At 39.9% G+C, this 25,349-nt stretch overlaps 1 protein-coding gene across 2 annotated transcripts in view; it reads right to left on the reverse strand.

The window, feature by feature from the left end:
• ERGIC1 (endoplasmic reticulum-golgi intermediate compartment 1) overlaps positions 1 to 17,965 on the reverse strand; it is a 137,913-nt gene extending 119,948 nt beyond the window's left edge. The window contains exon 1 of one of the 2 annotated variants that reach the window (XM_063292403.1): positions 17,851 to 17,965. In XM_063292403.1, the coding sequence (XP_063148473.1) occupies positions 17,851 to 17,870 (20 nt within the window). In that variant the 5' untranslated portion in view covers positions 17,871 to 17,965. The other variant, XM_063292402.1, reaches the window with a different exon arrangement.
• Between the last annotated feature and the right edge of the window lie 7,384 nt (positions 17,966 to 25,349).

Here is a 25,349-nt window from a genome sequence, read left to right on the forward strand (position 1 = left end):
TTTCTGCATTTCTAACATGACACATTTCCATGCCAGTAGATGGGTGGGAAGTTTGGGGTGGTACTTATAGATCACATATACATACAAACATGAAAAATTTACTACCTGAACAAAAGCCTGTACCATTCGATATTCTCAAAGCTGTATATTTTTTACAGTCTGATTCATCTTTCCTCTCATTTAAAATAATATTCTTCTGCAAAATGGCCCATTTATGGACCTGCAGCTTCCCTGGGAACATCTGGAAAGCACTGTTTACATTCTTTCCACACAGACCTCGGTAACAGCAGTATATGATAAAGAGCCTCATAGCAGCTTATGACACCATGGCCTCACAGGCAGAGGAAATAGCTAAACTTCTTGCTCACAGCCCATTAAAACCTCAACACTGGCGTCGTCTCACTAAAATGACAATAATGCCTTAGTAAACCTGGTGAGGAAGCCAAGAAGGAAAGAGGCACTTTGGAGTATAACTAAATAACTGGAAACAGGAAATAGCTCTAGGCTGAAAGCAGTAAAAATAACACCATACGGATACTATAAAAGGAAGCATGTTTTTGGAGCAAAAGACAATCTATTGCAAAATTTTACAAAATAGTGCCAATGTTTCTGGATTAAGAAGAGATGATTTAAAAAAAAAGATGATGTCGTCTCTGGCACACAGTTTCTTCTTAGTACTTTTCACTTTAATCATCTCAGATTTTTATCTGTGGAATGTCACCAGGAAAAACACTAGATATTTGGGGGCTTGCATGTATTAATTCTAAGGATGGATGGATGGATGGATGGATGCACGCGCACACACACACACACACACACACACAGAGTACATACATACATACTTCACTTACCTATTGGCCATAACTATTTACTTTAAAAATTTAAACAAAGAAATGTTGCCAGCTAAAGCAAGTTTTGCTATTGTCTTGCACTGGCAATATGACCAGGCTTTAAAGCATATAAAAACCTGTCCTTTGATAATATTTAGAAGCTAGAGTCAGACTTTCAAGATTGCATTATAGGATTCTGTGGGAAGGGTGGGTGGAATGACAAAATTCATGATATCATAATACAAAGGCTGCATCTCAATGTCTGATACAAGTACATAACTTGTGGCATTTGCATGACGTCTTGCACGTGTGTCATTTCAACGTCACTATGATATGGAGTGGACACTGCTGAACTGAATAGACTCCGAACTCTGATATCTTAACACTGTAATCATAAACTATAAAATAGGCACCACAGAACTCAGAAGGACTTAACTGCAGATAAGCCTGTTTATTTGGACACTAATATACAAATGAATGATTGGTACAATGCAATATTGGTAAATCTTTTCTGTGCTTTGGAGTATGGTAAAATGCTTGTCCTTTCTGCATCACCTATTAATATTGCTACTTCATCTGAGACCTTCCTAAATTAGACTTTTAAATTAAAGCTTAAATTCTTCTACACTCAAATGTCACTATACTAGACATGTGGCAAAAAAAAAAGAAACACAAAGCATTGCTATACAACACACTTCATTATTAAGTTAGCATATGTTCTGTTTTCTGTGCTGTGCATCAGTCAAAATGCCAGGACTGCATTTGGAATAATTTTAAGAGGGGTGAGTGTGCAGAGCTACTAATCCTTCACCATTTTTTTCAGTAATATAGCTTCATTTAATCTTCAGGTGTTTTTCTGTACTGTTTCAGTGTGGCACCAGAGACTACTGAAAACGCTAGATTTTTGCAAGAGAAAAAAATACAGAAATGTGAGCCCAAAGCAAACATCTTTAGCAGAGGTTTCCTTCTTGTTGCTCTAGCTTTGTATTTCACATTCAGGGCTCTACCAAACCTAGAATCCTGCATATCTGTTTGGTCTGAACATACTGGAAGTAGATCATCCTGGAGACACAACGAAATGACCTTCTGAAAGCTGCCTTGTATGTATTATTCTTAATATTCTGCAAAATGCTACAGTGGGCAGTGATCCTGCCTGCCTGCCAGCCAGCCATTCCCCACTTTTACCCACCTACCCACCCATTCATCCAGCCCTTTACAGTATTGCAGCCAGAATTCCATTTAAAAGAAGATAGAAAATAAAACTTACAAAAGATAATAGTAAACAACAGCTAAAAATCAATATGGTTGATTACCGAAGGTTTTACAAACAATGAAACAAAATTTATCTATCTATCTATCTATCTATCTATCTATCTATCTATCTATCTATCTATCTATCAAATTTATCAAAATTTAGCCATATTCAAGGAGACTGAATGTTATTGGTTGGCTAACAACATCTTTACATGAGGTTCCCACTAGGAATGCAAAAGATTTATTTTAGAACAAAATGTTATGAACCTGCCAATATTGATTTTGTTATGCATCAATAGCAGTAATATATGAAATTGGCCCATTGCAATGTCTATTACCCTTGACTCATACAAAGTGTGTATATGGGAAAATTGCATCAAAAGACTGCATTACGGATAGTCACTTAGAAAATACTGTGTATTACTAAACGGTACCCACAAAACAATTATGACCTAAGGTTAGTTGTATTAAATATTATATGTTGAGAAAAACTGGATTAACAAATGCAGGGCTTTCAAAATAATTTGCAGAAAAACTGACAAAATAAAAGAATATGAAATCCAGGCAACCTGACTTCAGCTGGACTTAAACTGAATGGGACATCTTTAGTTCATCAAGCTTGCTTATACTTTGCTGTTATACACGGATGGTGCCACCATAGCAGAGCAAGAGTCACACTCAGAGAACTGTGTTTGCTTTCATGTGCCAACAATGGCAGGTGGAAACATGAAGAGTGCCTAACTTACCCCAAATCAGAGCTACTCTTAATAGTTTGTACCATACATGAAAAGCAGAAAGCCTTATAAGCTACTGAGGCAAAAAACAGGCAAACTAACAATTGCTTTGATCAAAATCAGACAAATAAAATACTGATGACTGAAAAAACAAACCACATACTTCAAATAAGGCACTATTATTCATATTTTGCATATAGTAAATTAATGTTGGTATCTGTTTCACATTAATAGAAAATAAAGTATTTTTAAATAAAAATCAAACAAAAAAGAACAACACTTAAAAATCAGGGCCAAACCAGTAGTGAACACTGCAGCTTGCTAACTTTTGTGAATTGCTCAAGTCCATCTCCCCAAAATATAGACAACGCTCTCTTGTTAACAGGTCTGTCAGCATAACTCACAACCAGGTCATCAGGCAGATGCACAAGATGGTAAGAATGGCAGCTTTCAGAAATGAAAGTGGTCATGGGACTGTAGATTCACTATCTGTGAAAAGGTGAAAGGTCCCCTGTGCAAGCACCGAGTCATGTCTGACCCTTTGGGGGGATGCCGCTTTTGTGACGTTTTCTTGGCAGACGATAGCGGGGTGGTTTGCCATGGCCTTTCCCACTCGCTATCTAGACTAGCCAATCAGAACCCAGCACACTGCTTAACTACCTTCTCAGGGTCATTTCTCTCTCCACATAAAAGTGGGTCATTCTGGTGAGTCACTGAAAAGGCCAATCCCTTTGCCATCTACACTCCACAAGTTCTCAAACAAAATTAAGGTAGGGAGCATAAAGAAAGGCACAGAAAACTAATCTACAGTACAAAATGTACCCTTAAGAGGACTTCATTCAGATAAGAGGACTTCATTCAACAAAATATTTTAATACATTTTTTAAAAACATGCAAATGTGAGTAGATCAATAGGTACCGCTTCGGCGGGAAGGTAACGGCGTTCCGAGTCGTCATGCTGGCCACATGACCCGGAAGTGTCTATGACAACGCCGGCTCCAAGGCTTAGAAACGGAGATGAGCACTGCCCCCTAGAGTCGGATTCGACTGGACTTTACGTCAAGGGAAACCTTTACCTTTTTTACCCCCATAGGCACCCTTGCATCTCAGATATATATGTATGTATATGTATATGTGTATATATGTGTGTACGTGTGTGTGTGTGTGTGTATAACAAATCTCCCTTTGCATCAAGGGAGACTTTAAACACAAAATATTCTTAAATATGGCTCTAAAAAGGTTGAAAATGTTAATTAGTGGAAAAAGCTGAATCCAGATATTTCATTTTACATTAGAAAAATTATCTTGGTGAATATGGCAATTTTCTTCGTGAAGAAATATTTTATTTCGGGAATGTCATCACATGAGCTGTATCTTTAAACAATTTCAGCTAATTAACATAAGAAATCTCATTCTCAGCTTTAGCAATCACATTAAAAAATGTGGCTTTAATTGTAGCAATATTCCCACACTACAAAAGCTGGTGCGCTTGTAGCTCATTTGCTCTTGCCTGACTCTCCCTGACTGTACAAGCTGGTAAACAAATAAGAAATGGATCACATAGCATTACGCTTGAACCAAGGATCCTGGCTTGTTGTGATCTTGAGTTGTCTGGGAATTAAAAAAATCAAGAACCCGGTTGAATATTAATACTATTATATTATATGAGCAAGGAATAATAAAACTATTCCTTGCTTATTCGAACAGTAATAATAATGGGGGGGGGGAGCCATGGCCACTAGCATGCTGCTAATTTAAAGTAATCCAGGAAGTCATGAATCTTGATTTATAGTTATGTCTGAATGTAGCCTGTACCTCCCAGCTATCTCCCTGCTCTATAGATAATGTGAGCTAAATTAGTTTGAGTCATTTGCACAATTAGCAAACAAGTGAAAGCTTTTCAGAAGTAAATAAATTACTTCAGTCCTTTGATCCCTGTTGTAATCCTGATCTGGGGGGCAGGGGGGAGTGTCAGCTTCCATTGGTAGGAATGGAGACTTTTCTTCCAATGCAAATAGAAGGCATTAGGACTTGATCTGAACCATCATGGCAACACTGGGACAGTAGGTTGAAACTTCATTAGCCTTGGTTCTTAGCTAATGGCAACCACTGAGATAAAAGGACTGAAAGGAAGATATTACAGAGGAGGGGGTTTAGAACTACTATGGCTGCTTTTAAACAATAGCTACAGGTTATACAGACACACATACACACTCACCCTCTGTTATCACATGAGAACTAACAATGATCAAGACCAGGATCACAGAGATAGGCCTAGGTGGCGACAGGTGTCAATAAGATATCAGAATATATCAGATACAGATATCAAATACTGGAGTTTCAATAAGCAGTGCTGGCATACAAACATTTGAGTGGGTGGCCATAGAAATCAATCAAATAAATAAATTGATAAAAAAGTAAATAAAAAAGTAAATAAGCTTACCCAGGACAATCCAATGGCAATACCTGCTTTAAGTTCCTACCTTTAAAAAAATCTATTAGAAATAGTTATATAATCTCAAGAAAGATGCCCTTTTGAATTTGGCTATGGAGGTAGGGCTCATTAACTGGGAGCCCCCTCCATATATGCAACAGTAAACAGAGCTCAAAGCTAAACAAATTAAATTCATTCCTCAACCCTTCAATAATTTAGGAATAAAGAACGTTAATCATCCTGAACATCAAGCAGGCTGAAAAGCAAATTATTTAATAACCAATGTTCCAGCCAAGCCTTTCTTTGGATCAGTGCTCTGAAACAATGACCGAGGGATATTTTAACTTTGCTTTTTTTAAGTAATGTTGGTCAATGGAACTCAATTCTAAACAGTCAGGGGCAGCCAGAAACAATATCAAGAGCCAAATAAGTTCACCATGTTCTCTTACAGAGATGTCTTCAATTATCCAAGCTTAAAATAAAACAAATCAAAAGTTTGCCTAATCTGTTCTCTTAAGCCCTTGTCAGAGGGTAGCTATGATAAACCTATTCAACTTTCATAGTGTAACAGTAGACATGAGGGAAAATTTGCTTCACCAAGTTGCCAAATACAAAAAATAGCCACCAATTAGGATGTGCAGTGATCTGGATTCAACAGACAAAAAATGATTTGGAGACGTATAGGCACCAGGTCTGGAACATCTTAAAGCAGCTGCATCTTTTCTTGGGCTTGCAAGGCTGCCCTCTGCAACTGCCATGCAACCCCAGCAAAAGACAAGTTTAGTTTAAGATGCTCTGCGCACATTCACACTCTGAAACACAGTTTGTCCTTTGAATCCAGATCATTCCAGAGGTATAACCTGCATCTTAATCTATAGTTATAAATGGCAAGTGCTACTTTTTGCAAAACCTGGACCATTTGCCTGGATTATTTGAATTAATTAAAGCCATGGGGTTTTTTTTATGGTCATTATTACACTGGCAAAGCTTGCCAAATATTCAGCATTTTTACTGGGAATTTATTACTGACCCCATGCTCACAACTCTTTAAGGCTAGAGAAGCTACTGTTCTATAGGGACATTTAGAATATCAATTGTACTCACTTGGTAACACTTTTACTTCATTTCACATACTAGAATGATCAGTATATGGATGCTGATGAAGTGAACAAGCAGGGCTGGGCATGCTTTGAAAACAATTCAGAAGTGCTTCAGCATGTAACCCTCTGCTGCTTTTTTTTTTCTTCAGGCTTCCACATGAACCTAAACAAAAGGTGCTTCTGCTTTTAAGAGTCATGTTAACTTTAATGTGCAGGTTCCTAAGCAGCAGCAATATTTTCTCAGGCTTGCACACACCTCACAGGGTTGTTGTTGTGGGAAAAACAGGAGGAGGAAGGAGTATTAGATATGTTCACCGCCTTGAGTTATTTATAGCAATAATAAAGGCGGGATAAAAAAAATCTAAAAGTATATTGAATTAGTTGAAATAACAAGGCCATTTTATGGTCAATGACATATAATCCAAATTGCCAATAATGATGAATGGTTCTTTTACTTTAGTAATATATAAATGGAGGATTCTAAGACTAGTATAAACAATTTGCTTATTGGTGTTAATTGAAGGTAAGAATCTTTCAGGTCAGTAATCTGTCTTTTATCTTTACAAATAACGAAATATAAAAAATAGGAAAGCTTGTTTTTCCACTAATTTCCATCCACTGACCTCCTCCTACTATTACCTACTGTATTTTTCTGCTTAGAAACAAATTTAAAATATTATGATCTGAGAGCAAAACAATGCCAGTAAAACACCAACACTCATAAAGACACCATGATATTCAGAGCTTTTTAGTTTGTGGCTATGATATTTCTTGATGCAGAAAAAGCCTTTGACAATTTGGAATGCCCTCTCATGCTTTCAGGTTTAATAAATGAGCTGCAGCCCCACTTCTTTCACATTGATTCAGTGTATTTATAAAGGAAAAAAAGCCAAGATAATAGTAAATGGCTCTTAATCACACCAATACACCATGCTGAAGGGGACAACATTGCCCCTCTCCCTCTATTATTGTTCAAATTAGACCCATTAGAAATGAAGATACTGTACATCATGGAAATAAAATTTCAGGAGTTAAACTAGCAGCCCAAGAACATAAATTGAAATTATATGCTGACAATGTTGTACTCAGTTACTATCAACTATCAGCTGAGCTCCTAACTGTCCTCTGAAACTGCAAGACAGGCTCACGGGAGGGGGTGGAATTCCCACTTTGTTCAACCTTTCAACCAGTAGGATTTCCTCTTCTCTCCTGAAGCCAAGATACAGTTACACCTTGCCACCATGACCATCCCTTTTTCTTTAGCTGGAATTCAGGGGTGACTTTCCTCCTCTCTCTACATTATTACTGGCAAGGTTTCTTTTTTAAAAAAATTATTTCCCTCACTATGAAAGCAAACGAGGAAAAATGATGAACATGGGAAGGTGGATACTGAGTGGAGTACTGATTTTTTTCACACATCTACTGGCCAGCTGGATGGCCTTACTATATGCCCCCCATTTCTCCCTGTTACCAGTTTTATGGAGCAACAGTAAATAGCGAGCAGAGCAAGGTTCTGCAAAGAACAAGGCTGACAGAAATCTACTTGTTCCGAATCGTTTACAGGAGCTTAACCAATGGCTTTACTGAAGTATTTTCTGAGTTCACTTGGAAATCAAAATGAACTATAAAAAGGTTGAAAAACAAAAATAAAACAATATACTCAGTCCCTAGCCAAATCTGAAAATCAAATGCAACTTTAGTTTAACCTTGATGCAAAAGGCCAATCCTTTCAATTAGGCAGTGTAATGGTTGCCTATTCTAAAACACCATCAGACTCATGAGCAGGAATTCAAAGATATCTGATTTATTAAAGAATAGTATGCAGGATCACAGAGAAAGCTGAGAATGATGAAAGCGCGCCAAATTCAAACTAAAAACCCTTGGTGCAAATGAAATCCCTCCCCCCTTAGAATCTTCTCAAGTTCACAATCCCAGGTGCTCCTAACGGTTTCTGATGGTCTGCGGGAAAAGGCCTCGAACAGATAACATAACCCAAACACATTCCATTGTACTGATTTCACATACAGAGCTTGGCACAAGGTCTCACAGCAGCTCCCTCCCAAACAGAAACGCGTGTCAGTGCCATGGCATGTGAAATGTTACGATGTATAAACTACATTGAATCAGTGAGCATGACATACTGCCCCACCCCCCCCAAAAAATAAAGAATACATTAAGCAGCAGGCTTCAAAGGATAAGCAAGGTGGAAACAGTTAACTAAATCAGGAGCGTTAACATGGTGGGCAGACCACCAATACACCATGCTGAAGGGGACCACCCATTCAGGATGAGGAAAGTGTTTCCATTGGACCAGATACTGCAGGGTGCCTCAAAGCTTGCGAGAATCAACAATGTCCTTGACTTCAAAGTGTTGTTGGCCGTCAATCATAATTGGAGCAGGAGGAGGAGGCTGAGGGTGCCAACGCAGTGAGTGGTGCACAGGCTTAAGCAAGCTGCAATGGAAAACAGGGTGCAAGCATTTCAAATTGTGAGGCAGTTCCAATTTGACAGTAACTGGATTGACAAGATGAACAGGAAAAGGACCAATGAATTTGGGAGCAAGTTTTTTAGAGGGTTGAGGTGATTTGATTAATTTAGTAGATAGATACACCTGATCCCCAACGTTGAAGTCGTGTTGTAAAGAGTGATGCTTATCAGCTTGAGACTTGTAAGCAGCCTGGGCGTCAGCATCACTTAATTGAACATACCAGTCAGCCGCTTGACCCTTCAACTTGGTGGCAATGGCAGTTATCTTAGCCTCTTCAGAAGGGAAGCATGCCCCAAACTGCCTCATATAACTTTTAGCATTAGTTAAAAAGAAAGATAACTTTGTTGGATCCCCATCAAACTTGACAGAAAAGTCTCTCACTCCGCCTCCGGTTGGAGTGGAACCAGCAGTCACTTGAGTGCTTGGGCCTCAGGTTACAGTAGCTTTCCCTTTTCGGGGTGAGGATACTGATGGCTGGGCTCTGCGGGGTGGAGATTCATCCTGGAGCCGTCTCTGGCCCCGCTCCGCCAGCGGTCTGGATGGGAGGATGGGGGATGGTTGCGGGAAGCTGGGATCTCCTCCGCGCCTCCCCTGCCCCTCCAGTGACAAAGACAGGTTTCTCAACATGTACTCCATCGATTCTATTTTGGCTTCCACCACTCTTAGTCTCTCAGGGGTTTGAGAGTCCCCTCTCCTTCGCATGCCCAGTTTCCTCTCAGTTGACACTGTAGTAGATTCTTTGTCTGGGGTTAGCGGGAACCGATACTTCCAGGACGTCCCCGACGTCCCTGGTTGGGGTTCCCCCACTTCATCCAAGGTGATCAACTCTGCAAGCAATTTGCTAGGTGCCGGTTGCTTTGGCTCTTCCCCATTGTCAGATTCCTCTGCATCAGAATTGGAATTCGATTCATCCCTTGACAGGTCTCAGGATTCTGAAGGTTCTGGGGTGAGATTCAGTTCTTCGCTCTTGACCGTCGACTCGGGCATCAAGCTAGCCATCTCCTTGAGTCCCCTGGTTGTGGATTTTGACTCAGCCATCGTTAACTATTTTCCCTCACAAGAGACTGATCTTGGTAGGAGCTAACGGTACAACTTTGGGATTCTCAGCTTTATGTAATGGTTGCCTATTCTAAAACACCATCAGACTCATGAGCAGGAATTCAAAGATATCTGATTTATTAAAGAATAGTATGCAGGATCACAGAGAAAGCTGAGAATGATGAAAGCGCGCCAAATTCAAACTAAAAACCCTCGGTACAAATGAAATCCCTCCCCCCGTAGAGTCTTCTCAAGTTCACAATCCCAGGTGCTCCTAACGGTTTCTGATGGTCTGCGGGAAAAGGCCTTGAACAGATAACATAACCCAAACACATTCCATTGTACTGATTTCACATACAGAGTTTGGTACAAGGTCTCACAGCAGCTCCCTCCCAAACAGAAACGCGCGTCAGCGCCATGGCATATGAAACGTTACGATGTATAAACTACACTGAATCAGTGAACATGACAGGCAGCAAGCCTGGAAGAGCAAATAATATATCCATAACACTGGTTCTTTTTCCCTTTTGGGCTAGCCTGTCATATAATTAAATCATCTCAGAGGAAAATATGTTCAAGTAACAGGAGAGGTATTCAAAGAAACCAACCCATTTTTGGACTGAAAGCTTAAACTTCATTGCAAGTGAAACAATGAATGAAAACAGCAAAGGTGAAAAGGTCCCTAGTTCTTCCTCAGTTGGATAAAAAAAAAAGTAGACAATCCAGTTCAGCAACATTTTACCCATACTTCTCATCTGAATATCTTTTTTGTTGCCTTTATTTAATTGATTAAACATGGAAAAATCAATAGGAAATGTTTAAAATGAAAGCAAAGAAACTATTTTATCTTTGAGGCTTAGCACAGGTCAGTAAAGTCTCTCAGATTTGTTCTAATCTTGACTCTACTTTGGCAGGGCCTAGGTGGTGACTAGGGTATCAAACCATGTTACCTGAGAGTCTTTCTGCCCTATGTCCTCTGATGATGTGGAAAAGATGCTCTCTAGGATATCTACTTCTGCCTGTGGGTTGGATCCCACCCCCCCAGCTCCTTTGGATAGCTGGAAGGAGTGCAATTGTTAATGCCTCATTGCAGGAGGTGACATTGCCCACAATAAAGGAAATTGTGGTGCAACCCCTCCTTAAGAGGCCTTTTCTGGACTCAGAGGTGTTAGATAACTACCACCCAATCACCATCCTTTTAATTCTAGGGATCAGCTAGGGAGCACCCTGGAGGAAATGGATTATCTGGACCCTCCCCAGGCAGGATTCAGGCTGGGCATGGGAAAGAGATGGTATTGGTTCGGGACTGCTGCAGTGGGGAGGGGGCCAGCTGGGGTCCTTTTAGACCTCTTCGTAGTCTTCAGTATCATCAGCAAGGATATCCTTCTGAACCATCTATAGGAGTTGGGGATTGGAGACACTGTTCTAAGGTGATTATGCTCCTTCCTCAGATGATGGTTCCAGTCAGTTGGGGGAGAGAAGGAGGGGTTAACCCAGTGGCTTCTCTCTTGTGGGGTGACACAAGGGTCGGTCCTCTCCCTCTACAGTACATAAAACCAATGGGAGAGGTCATCTGGCAGTCTGGGGTTTGGCATGATCAGTAGTGATGATACCCAGCTTTATATCAGCACCCTGGGCCACAATGGTGATAGTTTATTTATTGCATTTATATGGCCACCCAATTTAGACAATGTGACTCTGGGTGGCCATATAAATGCTTCCTCAAGGAGCTGATTCACAACTTAGGGATCCTCCTGGACTTGCAGCTCCTGCTGGAACTGCAGGCAGAGGCCATGACCAGGGGGCCTTAGCCCAGCTTCAGCTGGTGCACCAGCTGCAATCCTACTGAGGCAAGAGGACCTTGCCACAGTAACTCATGCCCTCATCACCACCTGTTTGGACAACTGCAACATGCTCCACATGGGGCTGCGTTTAAAAACCACTTGGAAACTCCAGCTGGTCTAAAGTATGGCGGCCTGTGTGTTAAGTGGCACTCACCAGTAGGAGCACATTAAACCTGTGCTGCAAGCAGTGCACTGGTTTCTACAGGCAATTTAAAGTACTGGTCTTGATCTACAAAGCCTTTATGGCTTGGCACCAAGGTAACTTCAGGACTGCATATTCCCACTAGAATTGTCCCAACCAATTCACGTAATATGTGAACACATGACACAAAGAGAGAGAGAGATGCTATGAAGATCACTGAATGCTGCCGTCTCATTCAGATAAAGTTCTCTTGTACAGCTATGCCAGCATTACTCCCACTCTGATGTGCATTGTTGTCAGTGTAGAAATTTGGTCATAAATGCATGCATTGGTCAGAAAATGAATGTTTTATTTCCATTTATTACCATCATATTTGCAAATGGTCACTAATTGATGTAGTCGCTAAACAAGGAGTGGGTGTACTTTCTATTGACTACTGAGAGTCCTTATGGATTGAGGTGGGGTATAAATAGAATAATAAACAAGAACAGAAAAATATATATGTATACAAAATGTTAGTTTCAGTAAAGGATTACTATATTTTATTATAATTGTCCATACATAATTTACATCTGTAAGCAACTAATTCATAAGTTGCAATTAACAGACCTTTAAATCTACTCGGTAATGGGATTCATAAATTTATCTTTCCCCTATTAAAAGACTAGTCTGTTAGCAATAGGACGAGTGTCAAGTCTCATATCTTGAATTCAAGAGAAAAACACAGCAAAATTTTATGTCATAGCAAAATAGAAATAAAACCACTTCTCTTGGCCTACACTTCTACTATTTCCTGAATTGCAAAAACAAGTAAGAGCAGGGGAACAGATACTGAGCTTATGCTGGAAATAAGATGTGACTATGGAATTGCTTGAAGGCAGCAAGCATCAAAGAAAGGAAATCCCTTCAACCTGAATAACTCTTAAGAAATTTTTATAAAGTAATAGTTTACTGAACATAAAAATGTTGATGGGCAGCAAATATCCACATGTATTAATTGTTCACATATGAAATTCCACAAATGGGATGCTCCCTCTGGGGAGAGGGAGGAACTATATTTCTTGATACTCCTTTCAGCTCTGTACTATCTACAAAAATCTGCTATATACAGCTGGGAAACCATCCCCATTAGTATAGGACAGCCTTTCTCAACCTTTTGACCCTGGAGGAACTCTTGAAATATTTTTCAGGCCTCGGGGAACCCCTGCACATTCAGGCTCAAATATAGGGCACAATCTGTTTCATGGACAGGCCTGTATATATGCATTAACAGTGTTCTTAAACTAAAAATAAAGAATGAAGATTTCCTCTTTAATATGAAGTTGCCCAAATTTGAAATAATTTTTTAAATAAATTGTGATCTCCCAGGGAACCCCTAGTGACTTCTCATAGAACCCTAGTTGAGAAACCCTGGTATAGAAAATGGCACTGGGAGAACTCCCTGTTCTGCCACCACAAATTACTTATTGGACTGCAGGAACACTTTTATTTGTAAAATGGCAACTCAATAAGCAAAATTGGCTTATGTCTATATCAAGGGATAAATCTGGAGGCAGGGTGTGAGAGAGAACTGAGGCTGTCTTTGTAATTAGTCCATACTTACAGTTTGTATTGCTGCTGGCAAACAGATATGTAGCCACAAACATTTGCATGATCTATATTTGCTTTAATTAATTTTTTTAAAGTTCAGCATTGTTTAAATGTATAAATGATTCCTGATCCTGACTTGGCAGATAGGATGCTAACCAGCTTTGCCATTTTTGCGTTCTTCCCACACACTCTCAATACGCTGCTCTGCATCTATATTGTCCTTTGAAGGCACAAGGAGCTAAAGATTATAGCTGCAACTAGTAATTATTAGCGTTATACAGTATAGGTTCAAAGACTCTTGATCTGCATCCAGTTCTATTTGTGCATTCTTTGGGAAAAAGTAGGACTGAATTTTTTGGGAACAAGAATATTTATTTATTTATCAAATTTTATCACTGCCCATCTCCCCCAAAAAGGAGGGACTCTGGGCGGTTTACAATAAAAGCAAAGTATAAAATTCAATACAATTATAAATACCATAAATATAAATATAAAAAAAATTAAAAGATTGCTGTTTTACTACTGATTTTTTAAAAAGTTGATTTTAAAAGAAGGCCAGCCAGATGCTCATTTTTATCATTCTAGGCAAAATAGGAGCAAAAAGCGTCAATGATGTGGTCTCAGTAGTAGCTTAAGATGTGAACTTCCAAATAACCCACATGAAAAAAGCACATTTCTCATGATAACCTCAAAAGTTATACTAAACAGCCCTAATTTAGTTGGGAAGGTTTTTTCCCCTCTAAGACTGTGGTTTTTAACTGTTTTTCTTCTATTACTCAAAACAGCAGGCTGGTGTAGGAGAGAGTACAGATTAACCTCCTGTAGGAAACGCAATGGGCTTAGATTAAGCAGTTACGCCCTTGGAATGCCTCGTTTTGAGTCTGTTGGGAATTTTCAACCAGCACAGAACTTTCACCATCAGAATGTCACCTCTTCTGTTATACCCTCTTCTTCTCAAGGCCTCAATAAGAGGTAGTTAGGATTATCATCAAAACTGCAATTCTGTTTACTGTATAGTTCTATTGGAACAATCTAAATGAGCACATTGAAACTTACTTCAAAACACATACAGCACTGTATAATCAAGCAAAACTTCCTTCAGTAAAAAAGGGTTTAAAGGAACATTGATGACAAAGAGGAAGAGACTGGTTTGGAGGAAAAAAAATATTTTCAGATGTTCTGGATTTCAGCTCCCATCAGTAGGAGACTGTGAACGCTGTAGTTTAAAACATCTGGGGGCAGAAGTTTGTCTGCCCCAGAAACAAACCTACCTTTTTTTAACCTCCTTGATTAGGTATATTTCATAGCTGCAGTGCACTACGTATTGGGCAGCCCTTGAAGAGAATCTAGCACAAAATGTAATAGCCTATCCATTAGTAGTAGCTACCAGGATTTTACGTAATAGTTCAATATAGAACAGAAATTTGAGGGCAGAACAACCCAATTGCTGTCATTGGCATCTCCAGATAACGCTTTGACAAGACTGTCTAAAGTTCTGAAAAGTCACTTGCTGACTGGGCTGGCAAACTACGTATAAGGTTATTTCCTATATTCCTAGATCACATAGTATGTACTCTTGCCACATAAACTACCACAGTTAAACCTTTATTTAATGGACTAACTAGGAGGAGGGAGTATCCTTTATTCATGAAATCCATTAACTACAAAAATATGCTATCAAATGATATCCACCATTTGTGTGTGACACCATTATGCAAATGACATAAATCACGGTAAATATTTGGTCTATAGCAAGTGAAGCTCATTATAATAAAGTCCACTAAATCGAGGTTTCACTATATTTATTATACTGGTGAGTTTAAATGAAACTGTATATTCTCTTGTTTGTTATTTGAGTTTCTTGGAGAAAGGGAAAATTCAAGTGAAAGTGATGGATTATAAAAGAGAATTAGAGGTTGGGGACTAAATTAAATCTATACGAATTGTAAGATATATCTGCAATCTCACCTACCTATTCCTAATTAATGCAGTCTATTTAAACAGCATAGAAGTACTGTTCTTTATCATTACCTTTTTCAACAGGAGCAAAATCTCAAAGCTCTATACAGTGCATTGTTTCTTTCTCAACCAAGACTGTATAACTATTTATACTGAGGATCACAAGATCGATTAGTTACTTAAGGCATGTAATGTACCTTGACAGCTTCCTAAGTAAGTTTTACTACTTGGATTCAAATATTCAGATATTAGATACCATGCTCCACTGTTAAACCTGAAGTACATCAACCACCATTGTCAAGTGCTTCCTGTAATTATTTGTCTTGTAGAAAATTAGTGTTTCCTCACTTCAATTTATTCCAGGGGGCACAAATTATTCAAGAAAACACTCTGATTTCCTTCTCCCACACACCCAGGGAAAAGAGTAACATAAGATTATATAATAATAATAGGTTTAGAACTATGTCAAATTCTACACACCTTTTATGCCGCCATCCTATGTCTACCACACCCTCCTTCCTTCCAAACTTGCTGTTTATGAGTTTAGTTATATCATACCTCACAATACAGCAGATGCACCTGTTATTATATAATGAACACAGGTTTTCTTTCAGAAGGGCAATTTCAGAAGTTTCTCCCCTTCAGGATAAGATGCAGAGGCACAGATGGAAGGATATACTCTGGGAACTGCACTATCATAATAGAAGGACAACAGAAGCTTCAAGTTTGGTTGTGGAACATTTTGACTCACACTGAGAGAAGCAACCAGAAGTTGCTGTCCAAAAAGAGGCTTCTACCAGAACATCTCAGAACCCCAGTGATTCAGCTCATTTTCTTACAATAAACAGAATATTTCAGGTTTCTACTACCTGCCTACCAGAAAAGAAATTGTTAGTTATTTATTCTAATAAGGTGTACCCTTGTGTATTTGCAATAACATTTTTAACTGATTTCTCTGAGGATTTTTTTAAGGCTGTATCATTGATCAAAATGTAACAATAAAAGAAACTGGCCATAATAGGACTTTAAAAAGAAGAGCCTAAGAATACCACTGCATAATTTAAAAAGTGGGATAAAAATCTAATAATAACAACAACAACAACAAGACAATGAGGGGAGGCAAGAATGAAGGATGTAGAATCAGAAGAAAATGAAATATAGCAGCAAAAGAAAATTAAGAGGGCTGACAAAGCTTAAATAATAGCAAAATTCAGAAATCCTAAGTTGTGTTCACACAACAGACTAAAACTTTATTTGCTTAATCACAGTTTCTATATAAACCACATAACCAGCTGGGTTTCACAAGACACTTACCCATAAACCCATGGCTTAAGTATTATGTTGGCATACGAAGAAGCAAGCCACATTATGACTTAGCATATCATGCTACACTGGTCTGGTTCAGAAATAAACCTTCAACATTTATTTTATTTTTCATTCATTCGATTTATATCCCACCTTTCATTCAAGAGCTAAAAGCAGAGTACATAAGCACTCCCTCTTCCCCTTTTTTCATACAAGCAACCCCTTGAGAGGTAGGTTAGAATGAAAGAGTAACTGGTCCAAATTCATTGAATGAGCTTCCATGGTTGAGGAGGGACTTGAACCTTGGTTTCCCCAGTGCTAGTCCAACTCTTAACCATCACACCACACTGGCTCTCCAATTTATTTATTAGGGCTTAGCATGGCATAGAAATGCACCCCGTTATGTCTTGGAGTTATGAGGTTTTTTGCTCACCTAGCTTTCCCTTTCATCCCTGATTGTTCTAGATGTGAGCTTATACAGATTTAACCAACTAAAATTACTCCTGACCAGAAACGCATAGTAGTGCACATGACACTCGATATTCCATCCAATACATCCTTCAAGACCCTAAGCAGTCAAAAGTTTCAGTAAAACTCTGAGAAGGGACTCAGAAACAAATGGGCCACTTCTAATACTTCTAGTCATGCCCAGGTTCTCCCTATAGGCACTGTCTTCCTCCATCATTTCTTCAGGTTTGGAAACACGCTCGAAATCACACGCTTTTTCAAGCCAGACCCACACCTGAATCCACGTGCTGCTTACTCCCCTTACTTGCAGGTGGAAGGTAAACCTGGGGGCAGCCTAGAGACAGGGATGCGAAAGGTCAGTCGGCCACCTACGCGACGCGCCTCTTTTCTTCCGGAGGCGCTGCTCAACCCTAACCACCAATTACTAGGTTGGCTCACACCCCCTTCTTCCCACGTCCTCTCTCTGTTGAGAAGCACGCTTCATTCCGGGCACCGGGGCTACCCACCTCTGGGAAAGGTCATAGCGGCAAAGAGCTGTGGAGAGGCGTGATGGGAGGGCTCCCCAGCGCCGGAGACTCCACAGACGCTGCCCGGGCGTCAGGGAGCCCTTCATTCATTTCTGCCTCGCTCTCACACACCCCTTTCCTGGGGTCGCCACACTCACCTCCTGAAATCAAAGGGCATGTTGGTGGCGGACGTAGCGCTACCTCCCCGCCCCCCTTCTGCCTAGAATCTCGGCTTCAGCCGTGCCGGCTCCAGGGGCAGGAAGTGACGGAACCAGGCCGGCCAAGCCGGAGGACGCGCTGCACAAACTCATTGGGCAGCAGACTCGCGCGCCGCGCCGCTTCCGCCGCCGAGTTAAAGGCGACGGGCTAGGGGGCGCGCGGGAGGAGGGAGGTTGGTTGTTTGCACGTGGCTGAACGGAGAGATTATGGAATTGCTAAATGGGAGCTCTTGTCTCCGTACATTTGAACTGTTTGGGGGTTGTGCAAGACGTGAGCCGGAAGATTACGCTGTATACGTAAAATGGGGGTCGAAGAATATGATTTTAAAGATATGGGGGGACAGTTTTGTTCTCTAAACCTTCAGAAGTTTGCAAAGTACTTGTCTCCCAGTTATTACAGCTTAAGTTTTAAGATTGTTTACTATGACAGTTATTATAGTTTATATCTTGGATTTTCCACACAACAGTCCAGCACATTATCTATTACACCAAACTGGTTCAAAATGGATATTTTTCCATGGCCCAATCAGCAATATTAAGCAACACATTTCAAAAGTACTTTTTAAGGATGCATTGCCTATCCTATTATTACTGTATTCTTTATTTGTTCCCACTGTAAACCATCAAAAGTAAATAAATTTACAGAAGTATTCTGAGAATACCTTTGTGAATACACAAAGAAATTATTCATTATAATTAACAGTCGGCAGTTATTTTTTCCTTACACAGTCTTGCAATCACCAGTATACTGAACGTTTGTCAGTATACTGTCTGTACCTCCTAATGGAATGTGGACAAGAGTGAAAGCAGAAGCTACGGATTAGTTCGTTAAGTCTGGGAATTCTGTCTTTGGCAGAATTGACTGAAAAGGGAGGAGGGATTACAGAAGCAAAACTGGGAAGTGCAATGCAGTTTTATGCCAGGTGGAGGAAGTGCATAGATTTTTGCTCTTCAGCAGTTCACTCAATGTGAGAAAGAAAATGTACATTTGTTCATTTAGAGAGCGTATTACAAAGTGAATAGGCTTGAATTACGGAACTAATATGGAGTTGACTGGTTGCTGAAGCAGTGAGAGTGTTATATTATGGGAGTAAATAATGAATGAGAATAAATAGAATGCTTGCTTGCTTATTTATTTATTTATTGGATTTACATGGCTGCCCATTTCACTTGCGTGTGACTCTAGGCAGCGTACACAATTAAAACACAAACCAACGATCACCAAATTCAACTGTTAAAACCATTAAAAACTACAATTAAAACGTATAATAACAAAAGGACAGGGGAGAGTGCAGTCTAAACTTATACACAGCGCAACCATTTAGGAAATGACTCAACATTGAGCAGGGAGTAAAACAATGTGTGATGTCCTTTGATTATTTAATGTATTTCTGGTTAAATTATCTAAGAAATGTTTGTGATGATAAAGATGTATTGATTGTGGATAAAATGTATGTGCACTTATATGTGCAGATGATGCCATAGTGTTAGCTGAGAACTCAAATGATTTGCAGCAAGTGTGGGATAGATTGTATGATACATTAATCAGATCCATATTCCTCACTGTATCAAAGACCAAAGTGGCTGTGCTTGGCAGGAAAATGGAATGATATAGGTTACAACTTCTATATAATTGGCAAAAAAAAAAACACCCTCTAGAGCAATAATGTCATAATGTTGCCATAATGTTTACTAAATATGAGGAAATGGCCGGAGAAATTTTAGGACATAGAAATGCTAATAGAAAGGCAGAGATGCTATGTAGTTTGTTCTGAGGAATGAAGACTTATCAAAGAAGCAGAAATGACGGTATATTGCATCAGCTTTATTTTGCCTATGTTAAATGGAAGTGAGAGTTGGGAATATTAGGAGAAACCTAAAAGTGAGTTAAAAGCAGTGGGAATGGGATGCTTAAAAAGTACATTTGGTAAAAATAGGAAGAGAGAAGTCAAGAATGAATGGCTGCAAATTGAATTCAAAAGTGGGCAACCAGCACAAAACAAATATGTTGTAGTGGTTATGTTATAGAAAGAGAATGAATAAGGATCAAATTGCAAAACAAATATGTGAGGGGAGAGTTATGGGCTGAGAGGAAGGGAAAGACTGAGAATATCATGGCTGGATAGAGTTGATGAGATGCTCAAAAAGAGAGAGGTGAGTTTAAAGAACAAAATATAATCTATGAAGCAATGTTTGTATGTGGTGAAAGCAAGGATGATTTCCAAGGACAAAATGGCATGGAACAATATAGTTAATGGTGCTGGTGTGATTTTTTTTTTAATCCGTTCAATTGTGTCTGATTCTCAGAGACTCCCTGGACAAGTCCCTGTAGTTTCCTTGGCAAGGTTTTTCAGAAATGATTTGCCATTGCCTGCTTCTTAGGGCTGAGAGAGAGTGACTGGCCCAAGGTCACCCAACTGGCTTCGTGACTAAGGCAGGACTAGAACTCACGGTCTCCCAGTTTCTAGCCTGATGCCTTAACCACTACACCAATCTGCCTCTCAGTTATTAGACCTAACTATTTTTTTAACTCAGTTAATTAGCCCTAACTATATCCTTTTCTTACTTCATGCCTTAATTTCTTTGGTATAATATTTCTTCTTCAGCAAAGGATCGTTACCTTGCCGTGGTGCTGGAGCTTGAGCACCTCAATGATGCCATGAGCTAAACCATGAAGGGCCACCCAAGACGGGAAGGTCATGACAGAGAGGTCAGACTAAATGCGATCCCTGGGGAAGGTAATGGCAACCCACCCCAGTATTCTTGCCGTGAAAACTAAATGGATCAGTACAACCAGAGATATGTCGGTATACCATCGGAAGATGAGACCCCCAGGTTGGAAGATGGTCAAAATGCTACTGGGGAGGAACAGAGGATGAGTTCAACTAGCCCCAGGCGTGATGATGCAGCTAGCTCGAAGCCGAAAGGACGGCTAGCGACCGACGGTGCTGGTGGTGAACAGCAAATCCAATGTTCTAAGGATCAACACACCATTGGAACCTGGAATGTAAGATCTATGAGCCAGGGCAAATTGGATGTGGTTATTGGTGAGATGTCAAGATTAAAGATAGACATTCTGGACATCAGTGAACTGAAATGGACTGGAATGGGCCACTTCACATCAAATGACCACCAGATCTACTACTGTGGACAAGAGGACCACAGAAGAAATGGAGTAGCCTTCATAATTAATAGTGAAGTGGATAAAGCAGTGCTTGGATAAAATCCAAAAAACGATAGAATGATCTCAATTCAAATTCAGGGCAAGCCATCTGACATCACAATGATCCAAATATATGCCCCAACCACAGATGCTGAAGAAGCTGAAGTAGAGCAGTTCTATGAGGATCTGCAGCACCTACTGGACAACACGCCTAAAAGAGATGTTATCTTCATCACGGGAGACTGGAATGCTAAGGTGGGCAGTCAAATGACACCTGGAATTACAGGTAGGCATGGCCTGGGAGAACAAAATGAAGCAGGATATAGGCTGATAGAATTTTGCCAAGACAACTCACTCTGCGTCACAAACACTCTCTTCCAACAACCTAAGAGACGGCTTTATACATGGACTTCCCCAGATGGACAACACCGAAATCAGATTGACTACATCCTTTGCAGCCAAAGGTGGCGGACATCTATATAGTCGGTAAAAACAAGACCTGGAGCTGACTGTAGTTCCGATCACAAACTTCTTCTTGCACAATTTAGGATCAGACTAAAGAGATTAGGGAAGACCCACAGATCAGCTAGATATGAGCTCACTAGTGTTCCTAAGGAATATGCAGTGGAGGTGAAGATTAGATTTATGGGACTGGACTTAGTAGATAGGGTCCGGGAATAACTATGGACAGAAGTTCGCAACATTGTTCAGGAGGCAGCAACAAAATACATCCCAAAGAAAGAGAAAACCAAGATGGCAAAATGGCTGTCTGCTGAGACACTAGAAGTAGCCCAAGAAAGAAGGAAAGCAAAAGGCAACAGTGATAGGGGGAGATATGCCCAATTAAATGCAGAATTCCAGAGGTTAGCCAGAAGAGATAAGGAATTATTTTTAAACAAGCAATGCGTAGAAGTGGAAGAAGGCAATAGAACAGGAAGGACAAGAGACCTCTTCCAGAAAATTAGAAACATCGGAGGTAAATTCCAGGCCAAAATGGGTTGATCAAAAACAAAGATGGCAAGGACCTAACAGAAGAAGAAGAGATCAAGAAAAGGTGGCAAGAATATACAGAAGACCTGTATAGGAAGGATAACAATATCGGGGATAGCTTTGATGGTGTGGTCAGTGAGCCACATGCCAGTAAGGTAATGCTCAAGATCCTGCAAGGTAGACTTCAGCAATTCATGGAGCGAGAATTGCCAGATGCACAAGCTGGGTTTAGAAAAGGCAGAGGAACTAGGGACCAAATTGCCAATATCCGATGGATAATGGAAAAAGCTAGGGAGTTTCAGAAAAACATCTATTTCTGTTTTATTGACTATTCTAAAGCCTTTGACTGTGTGGACCATAACAAATTGTGGCAAGTTCTTAGTGGTATGGGGATACCAAGTCATCTTGTATGCCTCCTGAAGAATCTGTATAACGACCAAGTAGCAACAGTAAGAACAGACCACGGAACAACGGACTGGGAAAGGAGTACGGCAGGGCTGTATACTCTCATCCTACCTATTCAACTTGTACGCAGAACACATCATGTGACATGCTGGGCTTGAGGAATCCAAAGCTGGGGTTAAAATTGCTGGAAGAAACTTTAACAAACTCAGATAAGCAGATGACACCACTTTGATGGCTGAAAGTGAAGAGGAACTGAGGAGCCTTATGATGAAGGTGAAAGAAGAAAGTGCAAAAGCTGGCTTGCAGCTAAACCTCAAAAAAACCAAGATTATGGCAACCAGCTTGATTGATAACTGGCAAATAGAGGGAGAAAATGTAGAAGCAGTGAAAGACTTTGTATTTCTAGGTGCAAAGATTACTGCAGATGCTGACTGCAGTCAGGAAATCAGAAGACGCTTAATCCTTGGGAGAAGAGCAATGACAAATCTTGATAAAATAGTTAAGAGCAGAGACATCACACTGACAACAAAGGTCCGCATAGTTAAAGCAATGGTATTCCCAGTAGTAACATATGGCTGCGAGAGCTGGACCATAAGGAAGGCTGAGCGAAGGAAGATTGATGCTTTTGAACTGTGGTGTTGGAGGAAAATTCTGAGAGTGCCTTGGACTGCAAGAAGATCAAACCAGTCCATCCTCCAGGAAATAAAGCCAGACTGCTCACTGGAGGGAATGATATTAAAGGAAAAACTGAAATACTTTGGCCACATGATGAGAAGACAGGACACCCTGGAGAAGATGCTGATGCTAGGGAGAGTGGAGGGCAAAAGGAAGAGGGGCCGACCAAGGGCAAGGTGGATGGATGATATTCTAGAGGTGACGGACTCGTCCCTGGGGGAGCTGGGGGTGTTGACGACCGACAGGAAGCTCTGGCGTGGGCTGGTCCATGAAGTCACGAAGAGTCGGAAGCGACTGAACGAATGAACAAGAAAAATGATATTTCTTACTCCTTTTCAGTACTCTGTGTAACACTGTTTACCCTGAAAGGCAATCACAGAATTAAGAGGGAGGCAGGGAGGAAAATGCAGCTCCTCCTTGACTTCCACCTTGCCTTTTTGAACCTGGTAAGTCTTTGAATGAGATCCCAATGTAGCAGACACAGTAGGGCTGCAGTATTCTGTAAATATCCCTTATATTCAGGAGGAGAATATAAAATAGTTACATTTGTCTTCCAAGATCTATGCCTGCAGACCATATCTATTGCCAGATATGGTGGGTATGTTCAGAAGTTATATTGGTTCAGAACTTTGGGGATCTGGAGCATATCAGAGCAGGGAAGGCTGGATAGTTGGTCTAGATATTATTAAATGGTGGTCAGCACTCTTCCAGATCAAAACCACTAAAAATAACTTGAGGATTTTTTGGACTTCGTTTTTAACACTATGCACAAAGTTTTAGATGAAAGGAAGGAAAGAGTTCATTACTACTGATTTCAATAGGGAACTTAAATACATATTTATTAAATAAATTCTATGCTCAGATTCTCCTGACTGAAAGACTATATAATGTGGCTGAAATTCTGCCTAGGGACAGTAGAATTCTTCAAGACCTCCATCCTTAAATTAATGCTGCTGTGTTACCAGAAAGTGAAAGATCATGATCCCTTTCATGCACCTTAGTATAATCTGGTTTCAGTTAGCCCTAAAATGGGAATGTAGGGATGAGTTTGTTCTAAAGTTATTGTAGAGCAAAGGTGAAAAAGAATGAACTGTCAAAACAACTTCGAAATTTTCAGCTAATTTTTGGAACTCCGAGTTGAGTTGTTTTATGATGTGCGAAATAATTTTTTAGGAAGTGAAATAATGATGTTTAAAGATTGCGTTCTAAAAGGTCATTTTCTTCAAAAACAAAGGAGTCCACAAAAAGAACACCAATCTGGCTCCCTATTTTATCCTGCTGAAGCAATAAGTTTCTGAGATAAGACCCTCCGTCATTACATTGTTTAGTAACTTGAGTCGTCTAGGAAGTATGAGATAAGAAACAGGAAACTGACTGAATTCCATTAGGGTGCAGTTCCTTAGACCATCACAAACTGTGCCAGAATGAGTTTAAATGAGGTAAGCATAACTTAATCAGTATGTTGGAAATCAGGGAATGATAACTAGAACTGAAATTGACAACACGTTCTACTTGGAAAAAGGATTAAGGCAGGAAAGTCATTAACAGCCGAACAGTTGTTCTGTTCAAGGGATATTGCCAAATGGTTAAAACAAAGTAATGAATGCCTGCCTCAGAAAAATAATTAACTGAGTTGATCAATATTTCTAAGCCATAAACCAAGGTTACAAACTAAAATAGCTCAGTTAACCAAACAGAGAATGTTGGAACCAAACAAATCACTTGATGGGTTGGTACAGTGTGTGAACCAGATCACAGAGTGTTCCTTTTCTGCCACCATTCATGTGCACGTATGTACCAAATTTAAAAACCTATAGGAGACTATCTGAATTCTGAACCTCTCTCTCATATTTTAAAGTCTTAAATATGTCATAAATATATATATGACTTTGGGCCAATTATAACCCATTCTAAACTGGAATCATGGTACTTTCAACAAACTTGCTTTAATTTATGACCTGTGTAAAATATTTTTTTCCTCTTGTTTAATGGAGCATTCCAAATGTCAGACTCAATCTAGGAACAAGGTAGCTGAATTCTGGACTGCATTATTTCATGTTGCAAGTGGATAATTTCATTTTTAAATGTTCACTGATAAAAATGAAGTATCTACTGGTTACTTAAACCTGCCCCAGCCTTAAGCAAAATGCAGGTATTCCTTTTGAAGGCATCTACATTTTGTAGAACAATATATCATTCGGTTAAA

Source organism: Candoia aspera, chromosome 2 (genome assembly GCF_035149785.1).
Source record: "Candoia aspera isolate rCanAsp1 chromosome 2, rCanAsp1.hap2, whole genome shotgun sequence".
In the NCBI taxonomy this organism is placed as follows: domain Eukaryota; kingdom Metazoa; phylum Chordata; class Lepidosauria; order Squamata; family Boidae; genus Candoia; species Candoia aspera.